Source organism: Drosophila eugracilis, unplaced genomic scaffold (genome assembly GCF_018153835.1).
Source record: "Drosophila eugracilis isolate 14026-0451.02 unplaced genomic scaffold, ASM1815383v1 contig_2154, whole genome shotgun sequence".
Lineage (NCBI taxonomy): Eukaryota > Metazoa > Arthropoda > Insecta > Diptera > Drosophilidae > Drosophila > Drosophila eugracilis.
In genome coordinates, this window is record NW_024573038.1 from 7,078,742 (window position 1) to 7,088,524 (window position 9,783).

The following is a 9,783-nucleotide window of genomic DNA, read 5'->3' on the forward strand; positions in this document are numbered from 1 at the left end:
CTGATTTATTCATGTTTCTTGGAACTGACTTATGGAACGTGTTTTTTGTCGGCACGTCGTTGACAGGAAGTCAGCAGTCCAGGGACTCAGATTAGGAAACTCGCTGCGGAGCTTGGGAAATCTACTGTATATGTACTAAAAGTGAATTATTCCAGCGGGGGATTGTGTGGTAATACTAACTCCATTCCTGACCGATTAAAACAGGCGTCTGAGCGTAAGTATGTGTGTTAAACCACATGCATTTGTTCGGGCTAATAAACTTTAGCGATTTATTAGCAAATTAATAAAGTTTTATACTTACATGTTTATATATTACAAGCTGCATGTTGGTAAGTCAAGATAATTTACATTTAATTGTGGTTTTATGGCCAATGTTAAGTTGTATTTAGAATTTATGGCGGACTTAATTAAGAAAATTGGAAAAATAATGCTAGTTGGTTATTGAATATTTATGATGTAATATCTTTGGTAATAGAAAAGTGCAAAGAAGTTGTGTTAAGTTAGTTTTTAATTAATTTTATTTCCAATTTAAATATCGGTGCATATCATATTTATAAATTGATAATACGAATATTATTAAATTAATTATTTACTAACCCTTATATGCCTATCATCCTAAGTGCTCAATTTGTCATTTTCAATTAATCCCTGATGAATAATGAATATAATAAATATCTACTCCCTAACCGATTTTAATAAGTTCAGTTTGCGATTTTTGTTTGGATTACAAGTTGGCACCACCTTGAGTCTAGGCTGGGAAGCCTCTAATTGGCATCTTGTGGGAGTGATATATTCAATTAGCATCCAATTGATTCTTTACGCGTCGCTCACCTCAACGCGTCTGTTGATCCTCCAACAAAGCATTTCCAGGTATTTTTTGTGGCACCTCTTCTATTTGCCAACGGCACCAGCACCCACACATCGCGATTTTCGATCTGCGACTTGCGTCGATCACATTTTCGCACCTCTATTCGAGATGTTTGCCAAATATTTGGACTGCTCACGTCCCAGTTGATTGAAGCCCGGCAAAATAGTCGGATAATGTTGGTGGTCATCCACTTGAGGCTTTCACTACGCGCTATTGCCAAATGGCCAACACAGTGGTGGGAGTAGTCGCTGGGTTACTCATTAACAATTGCACTGGGGCTGTGGGCCATAAAATTATGACACGATCGGTCGGCACCTACTTAGGGTTTGTTGACAGTGGCCCTCCCTGCACTCCCTTTACATAATGAGGGAAGACCTTTCATTCACTCGAACTTTGATTAATTCCAATCACGTCCTCGCCGACGGTTTTCGATTTCGTTTGAATTTTCTTGGTGGACGAGCCTTCTATAAAATGATAGGCTTCCGTTCGATGAAGGCACAGTCAAACGACAACAGTTCAGCCGACAAAAGGTTAGCTTAGCAATTGGATAATACCTCAACTTAAGCAAGGAATCTCTCAGAATGAAGGTAAGGAAGTTATAAAAGGCTCTAAGGATAAGTACTTAAAGAACTAAGTACCGAAACTTAAAATTTAAAACCAAAAAGTTGTCCTAAATTTGAAAAATAATTAATTCTTTTAAATTCCAGTTCTTCGTGTGCATCTTGGCTTTGGTGGGCGCTGCTCAGGCTGGTCTCCTGCCTCATCTGGATAGCCATCATGGCTACCATCACGAGGAACTACCTCATCTGTTGGACGCTGAGATCCACCATTCGGATGGCATCCATCTGGGACACAGTGCTGCCATTGTCCATGATGATCATCATTTGAACCATCATCTCGATCATCATTTGGATCACCACTTGGTGGAGTCGCTGCCAACTACTGTTTACCACCATGAGCCGCTCCATTACCACTATGCCCGTCTGCATGCCGCTCCAGTGGTGCACCACCATCATCATGACACCCATGCCGCCGTGGTTCACCACAGTATCCCAGCCCACTTCGACACCCACACCCACTCGAACCTGCTGTCCTTCGCCAAGCACGCCCTGCACGGCAAATACGGAAAGGTCAGGATCACCGAAACCCATTATTGAGAGATTCCAACAACCATCCATTGTCCATAGAAACCTCTGACTAGCCAAACGCTCTTTCATTATTGTTAATTTATTAAGTACTTAGTTTAGTTTACGAAAGAAAACTCGAATAAACGGGTGACAATTTGAAAAGATAAGCTCAGGATTTTAATACAAAATAAATAAATGTAAATATGTATTAACTAATTTTCAAAATAGTTTTCTAATAAACCCCAATCTATATACCTCACATCACCTTTCGATATTTTCTAATATAATTTTGAATTTATTAGGCGTTAAGCTAGCTCACGAAATGTTCAGATAAACGGGTGAGAATCTGTGAATTCAGCCAGCGAATAATTGGTGGAGCTTGATACTTTCCCATTTTCCCCCGCATCGACACCCCTCCCCTTGATTTGGTCTCATTGCATCCATCAGAGCCTTCAACGCGGCCCAGACAATTTATCATCCACTGTGCGAGCCGAAAGTAATTTACTTGCAATTTAAAGATAAACAGGCGCGATAATGTCTACAAAGCATAAACGTGAGTTGACGCCTACAATCCGAGAAGAGGGGCCTTTCATAGGAGGGGGCCTTGAAAAGTATGCGGGGAGGGGGAAGGGGAGCGGCTGTTCCGGGGCAGCCATGACCATACATCATCGCGATATCGCTGCCAAAGAGAGTGAAGGTGTTGCTTATGCGGCTAGTGTTGCTGCGGTGTCGGTGGTGTTGCTTGTGTGCCTGCGCCTGCCTCACGCCATCCAGTCGCTGGGGGAAGAACAATTGCAACGGCCGCTGCACGATGCGGCAGTTTCGAGTTGCAACCTGGCAACCTGCAACTTGCAACTAGCAACTGGCAACGCAGTCGACCCTGACAAACAAACGCTGAGGGCGTCGTGCTCATGTTCAGAGCTCTCGACTTGGACCCCGGAGTCCAAAGCGCATGCGCAACACGTGGCCGAAACACCATTGAAAAGTGGCTAAAAGAGCTTTAAGAGAGGGATCGGGAACCCTCCGACCCAAAATGCTTCCCCTTTTTCGCAAGTGCAGCCAAGCGGCTTCTGCAATTTTCCAGTCGTGCGCCATGGCAACGCGTGCCGAGCTCATTTTCATTTTCATTGAGCCGCCGGAGTAAGGAGGAGATAGAGGTACTTGGCTATGAGGAAATTAGCCTCTTGGCCAGGAGTTAAGCTTCTCTGGCCTTTTGCCTCTTTAATACTAACGCCATCCTAAGATGTGTTTTCCAAAAACAGAGAGAAGATATTTTTGGAGTTTTCGAAGTCATGTTTCGTGGCTAAAAAAATGTTAAAAAGTATTTCTAAAAAACTAAAAGGGATTAAAAATCTTAATGTTAGGGCATTGCCTTAAATTTTTTCTTTATTTCGTTTTTTTAAGTTCTTTAAAAACTATTAACTGTTAAAAACACCAAGTTCCTCTCACAGTTTAGCACCAATTTGTTCTCTCAGTGCCGCGTTGACAAATATTTTGTACAAATGTCCCGGCTGTTAGTGCATTTGTGCACATATTCACGGCAATCTGAATGGACTCTCTGAGGCAGAAGTAAAAAAGTCGTGCCACACGAAGCCACCAAAAACTAAACCAAATGCGGCACGACTCTTTTTGCAGCTTGTCGTGCGTTGAATGGGGCAACATTGTGTACGCTTCGAATGTGTGATGCATCCAAAAGTTACAAGCGAGCTCAACACCTGCCAAAGCTTCATAAATTCGATAAATCACAGGAAATCACAGTAAGAAAAAAAATAAGTGACTATGTCTAGGGCGAAAAAAAAGCTGTCAAAAAACGGTGATGCGTGAACACCCGCCTGTCTTTTGGTTTTTCACTGTTGATTTTGAGCCGCGAAGCAGTCGCCTCGCTACGATTAAAGCCAGCCTAGTGTGGCAGCGCTAATGGCAAAGACACACAAGTTGCTGGGTGTTCGTCCAGGTTTGGGGCTGTACGGGGTAAAAAGCGAGGCTTACTCCAGACAATGCCACAGTTTATATTGCAGCCTGTGCCTGGTCATTAGCAGCATTGCAGCTGCAACAGCAATCGTTGCTGCGGTGTAAGTGAGGTAGCAAACGCAGCAGCAGCAACAGCGGCAGCAACTCCAACTCCAGAGCGTCGTCTCTTTGGCAGCGTAATTGTGTTAAAAATTACTCAGGCATCTTAATCACTTTGGTAAATATTTTGCCAGAGTTGGAGAAGGAGTTTTCGGATTCGGAGTCTTACTCTTACAGACGAAAGACGAACGAACGAGGTTAATGCGCTGCAGCTGCAGCAGACGCAGAATGTTGCTAGTTCACCAAATCCCATTCGAGCCTTTTTCTTTTCGTATTTTTCTCTTCCTTTTATTTTTTCTTATTTTTGTGTGTGGGTGTGCGTGTACTCGTATATCGCAAAGCCAAAACATGCAAACTTCAACGAAACGAGGCAAGTTTTCATTCATGAAATTGCCAAGATTGCCAAGATGGAAGAAGCGGAGGGGGCAACTCAACTTGATTGCATGTTCGGGCTCAGTTCATTTTCAACAGCATCAAGGATCAAATGCATTAAATACGAGAACGAGACCAAGTCGCTGCCATCGGATGTTGCTGCAGCAACATCAGCAACATCAAGGCAACGCCAACAGCAACAATAACAACACATCTACTTACGTGCAGTTCGCCGCTTTATCGGAGCTGCTCATCTGGCGTCCTCTGTCCAGGGTCCCAGGTACATCCCCAATCCCCCAATCCCCAGCCATAGCCACATCCACATCCTATATACATCCACATCCAGGGCGGGTGGCGCACCTGCGGCAAACTGCTTTGCAATTATGAGATTTTTTGCGCTTCCTCTGTGAAGCTGCGAGGCCAGAGGCAAGGAGTTATGCTAAACAAACCAGGAGCGGACTTTGAAGAACTTGAAAGAAACCTTTAGAAACCTTTTTTGAGGGGTTTTTAAAAACAAGAATTATTTTAAAAAGAAATAAATACGAAAACACATAAAAACTTGTAAATATATAAACTTACTATTATTCCTTTCCTAACCAGGATCCATTCCAGCCCTGATCTGCAAAGGAAGAGGAGGAGTAGCCGCTTGCCAGGTCGATGATGTTGCAGGCAGCTTCTGTTGCTGCTGTTGCTCCTGCCGTTGATGCGGCTGATGTTGCTGCTGATGCTACACTTTCTCTCTGTACAGCAGCCCGGCATCATAATTTAGACTGCAATCATCATTATCGTTCGAGACCAGCGACCCGAGAGCATTCTTGAGCAAAACGCCCGCACGTAGACATTTTGGAGGAGAACTGGATAGCTTGGAAGCTGGAGAAGTAACCGGGGGGAGAACAGAACTGGCAAAGTTGGGGGGACCCAGCCTTGGCAACTGTCAGTCACTGTGGTTCGGACTCAAAAACCCGGACTCCGAAGCAGTCAGTGAGTCTATCATTCAGTCAGTCAGTCAGTCAGCGCAAAGTTGCCAGCAATTTGCTCAAATAAAAACGTAAAAACGAAATGCAGCCGCAACCCAGGAAGCTGCGCATGCGTCTCTGGCAGCATATAATTGTCTCTTGGGCAGGGACTCGAAATGCGAGGATGAGGATCCACTGACGGAGCCACACAGCTGTGCCTGCCACTGTGCAACTCGCTTTTGGTGCGGTGCGGTGTGGCAGTGATGCCGCTTCTGCCGTCCATGTCCGGCGGCAATTGTAATTACCGCAGTTGCGCCTCCCGTCCGTCGGGGCCAACGCCTTCGCCAATTTTACACTGAGAGGAAGGTCATGTAAGCTGGAATCAAGTATTATTAATATTCAATATAGGATAGGAAAATATGGAAAACTATATGGAGATATGGAGGATATGGAGACAGTAGATTAAGATGCAACATCTTAAGTCTCTTTAGCATAGAGGTTTACCGACTTTGTCTAGATAATTAGCCGGACTAAGATCTTAAGATGTACCTAATTTTTTCTCAGTGTTCAGCTGGACAAATGCGCAGTAGCCTGGCATTTCAGTTACGCCTGCAGTTTGTTATTACGCGCATTATTTCTGCCGCAGCCCTTCGGTGTCCCCATCCGCCATCCTCCCGATCCTTCCAGCCCAGCCCAAACTGGAGAGATCTTGGAGAGCCAAGCAGCCCATCCCCTCCTGATTGCATTCAGTTAAGACTGCAGGGCAGAAGACATTTTACATTAGCTGCGCATTCCAAAAATCCGCTCCTCACCACAGCATTAAGTTTCAGTTTTCGTTTTCGTTTTCGTTTATTTATTTTCGTATTTTTGCGATGGAAGAGAAACTAATTAGAGTAGACTTAATGGAAATACTCGTAGTTATTCATAATTTAGTTAAACTTTAGCGTACAATGGCGGAACTACTAAGACGGTTCCAAGAGACTTTAGTACAATAATGAATCATATAATGTTTTTCCTTTTTGTTTTGGTTTTGGGCAGCTAAGGATTGTCAGAGTGTTCTAGGGAGAGGGGAAGTTCAAAAGGGTAACTTAAACTAACCAAGCATTTTTCACTGTACATAGCACCGTAAGATAAGATCGAACTTAATAGCACCTTAATCAAATTGGAAGATCGGATTGGGTTGGGCTTGGGGTATCCCAAAATGATAGCATAACTAGCAGTTGGAAGTGATTCGATTTTGTTCTCAACTAATATCACAATGTTGCTCGCTGATTCGCTCTCCACTTCAATGCAATTTCGATAAAATTTCGATTAATATATCTTCGATTCTGGAATTCTTAGGACTAGAAGGCAAATGTAAGCTAAGAGTTGAAAAGTCTTTTGATCGATTAGCTATCATAGTTATTGATTTAATTTACATAGTTTAGATCTTCTTTTGATTTCTTGATTTAAAATTCGAAAAGCGCTATAAAAATATTTCTGAAAGCGATTCATAAAATTTACTTGAGTTTAGTTGAGTGAAGTTTGAGTGTTTTTGTTGAATTTTAAAAGTTTTATTTTTCGTATTTTTATAGGCGTTTTTGTCGAGTCTAGTAAATGGAGTTTTATTAAAAAATACTTGACTGGATGCGTTTAGCATTTAATGCTTAAAATTTTTAACTTCTCAGAAGCGTTAAGTTGAAAAATCTTACGACTAAGTTTTCTGTTTGTTAAAAATATGTTACGTATTTCTGGTAAATATACTTTATTTATATATCTATATGTATATATATATGTGCCCTTGCACGGGCTAACCATTATCATTTATTGTTAATCATTAGTCAAAAAGTTGATTAGGCCTGGCAAAAGTCGCTCAATGTACAAGGCAAAAAGTCTATCTTACAATATCTCAATTTTAGTTCTTGTTTCGTTTTTTTTAGTTTCTTTCTTGTTGAGTATCAAAAATGTTGTTGTTGTTGTTGTTGTTGTTTTATAAGGCACTTCCGTGTGACGGAAATATATAGCACTATATCTAAGTATAAATCTAGATCTATTTCTCTATTTATGGTTGCCTATATACAAATATCGTTTCGGGTTTTTGTTAGCGTTGCCCAGCTTAGTGCCCGTAAATCTCCGCCAGGCGAAACAATCACTTGGAGTTGATCCAAAGCCAAACTGAATTATGTTGATGGAAACAATGCATAAACTGGCGAACGGCGACAACCCTGCCTCCTGTGTGGGGCTGCTCCCCTGACCACCCTGGCCAAACTTCAAACTCAAACTCAATTTTGCGCGCCACAATTACAAATGACGGCGATAAATTTCGCGAGTGGAGACAAAAGGAAAGTTGGATGCCAGCCATCCCCCTGAATCTGAATCTCTGCACCCTGCAACACCGCCCTGCCCCTCTAAATTTGTGGACTTGTGGAGAGGAAGTGATAATAAACGCACGACACGCGCGCCTTGTTTAGAGATTTATGCATGCCACAGACTAGAACCGAGTGAAAATATAGGAGAACGCATAATGGCTATAGCCACGATATCCGAACACTTGGTGTCCACTGGAAAAGGCTAAAATATTAAGGGGGAACTTACTATCTAATCTGACCTACTAAGAACAAAAAAGAAGAAGGAATTATTATTGGAAAAAACTTTTAAATTGTTTAAAAATTATAAAAATATTCACGGGCTGAGTAAGGTTAAAGATTTTCTAAATCCCTAAAGACCTTAGTACCAATATACCCCTCATTACTAAAATACAGGATATCTTAAAAAGGAGAAAAATCCGCTGCAAGCTGCAAATAATGTCAGGCGATGGCGATGTTGACCAAAATGATGCACGACCCGAGCGGATTATGCAATGCGGCATCATCTCATCTAGGCCCGGCTAATACAGTTTGGGCCATAAGTCACCCTCCACGGAATCCCCACATCTCCTTTCCAACCATCCTTCGCTCCCCGTGAAAAGTGATAGAGTGCAACATGCTAGCTGCAACACGATGGCTACTTAGCCATAGTTTGTGTCTGCCCCTTGCCCTGATTTATTGCCCCAGAGATGCGAGACTCCTACATTTTCCCGCAGCCAACACAATGTCTGTCAATTGGGGCATTTTCACTGCTTAATTACACCAGAAGCAGAGGGTGGAGTTGGAAATTCCTAAGGGTGGCGGGCAGAGTGGGTGCTACCCGGCAAACTCGTCGCCAACTGTGCCACAACTGCAGTTTCGTGTTTGTTTTGCAACCGCACTTATTAAGGAATTAATTTAGTCATTGCAAAACAAGGTCAGACATTAGCCGCAAACTGCAATGCAGCAAGTCCCGAGCCACAGAGTAGCCACTCCTTGCCCCTTGAAACATCCAAACACCACCCACCTTATCCATGGAACTCCCACGCCTGGACGGCCTTCTTCGTGTTTCGAGGCCATTAGGCCCCCAAAGAAAATTTCCATGCGAAGAACAAGGACTTGGTGTGCTACTCCTCCACCTTTCTCCTTCTCTTGGTCGGCCACCTAGGCACCCCCGCATCCTTAGCGTGGGAAAAACCAGCCGAAAAGCAAGGAGTGGGTGGGAAAAGCGGGGGCTGCGTGCCAAAATGCAGTTTCGTGACCGGCGAAAGGAGCTGACTGCGCCTTGTAAGCGATTCCCATTGCCTAAAAGCTTGTAAGCCAGTTTCCGGCTCCGGCTGCGACTACGGCTAAAACAACGACATCGTCTCCGGCACGGGCACTAAAAGAAAACTGTAGGGAAAGTATAGGGTTTTAGGCTCCTAAAAAAAATATGTCTGAAAAATCCACACGGCTAATCATTGAAATAATAACCAAATTAGGTGGCCAGACGTTGAAAGGATATGTTTAAATATTTTAAGGCTGTTATTGGTATTAAGGGAACTTTAAGTCTTAAAGTTGTTTTCGTGAAGGAGTTGAAAATAAGCATACAAGTTGTTAAACAATATTTTGTTTTCTTAATAAAAGAAGGATATCTTTTGTAAAAACATAAACTAGATCGATTAAATCATTCTCAAACCATAAAATCAACCCATCTGAAAATAATAAAATCCAATTTAAAAAATAAAAACAAAATGCGTTTGATTTAAATTCTGTTTTGTATGACATTGTCCATCGGTGTGCAGACTTTGTTTTGTTTTATTTTGTGAAAAACGTTTTTAACTAAGAGCTAATCATAACCAACTAGAATAACATAAGTTAATAATTTATTTAAACGTTTAGCTAGAAACTAATAATCAATAAGTGGGAGTCGGGGCTTTGTTTCTTTCTCTTTTTTTTTTTATAATAAATAACGAAAAACTTCAACTTGAAACATGGAAACGACCCCGGAGGGGATTTGCGCTCCCGATGGGGGGACAAACGGGTTAACCTGTCCCCCCCTCATATCAGGGATCGGCAGGGGGTGA

At 42.5% G+C, this 9,783-nt stretch overlaps 1 protein-coding gene across 1 annotated transcript; it reads left to right on the plus strand.

The window, feature by feature from the left end:
• The first annotated feature begins 1,345 nt into the window (after positions 1-1,345).
• Positions 1,346-2,254, plus strand: LOC108114032 (histidine-rich glycoprotein). The gene is made up of 2 exons (XM_017224779.2): positions 1,346-1,455; positions 1,576-2,254. The coding sequence occupies exons 1-2, from the start codon at positions 1,450-1,452 to the stop codon at positions 2,023-2,025; spliced, it is 456 nt and encodes a 151-aa protein (XP_017080268.1). The 5' UTR covers positions 1,346-1,449; the 3' UTR covers positions 2,026-2,254.
• Positions 2,255-9,783: the final 7,529 nt, after the last annotated feature.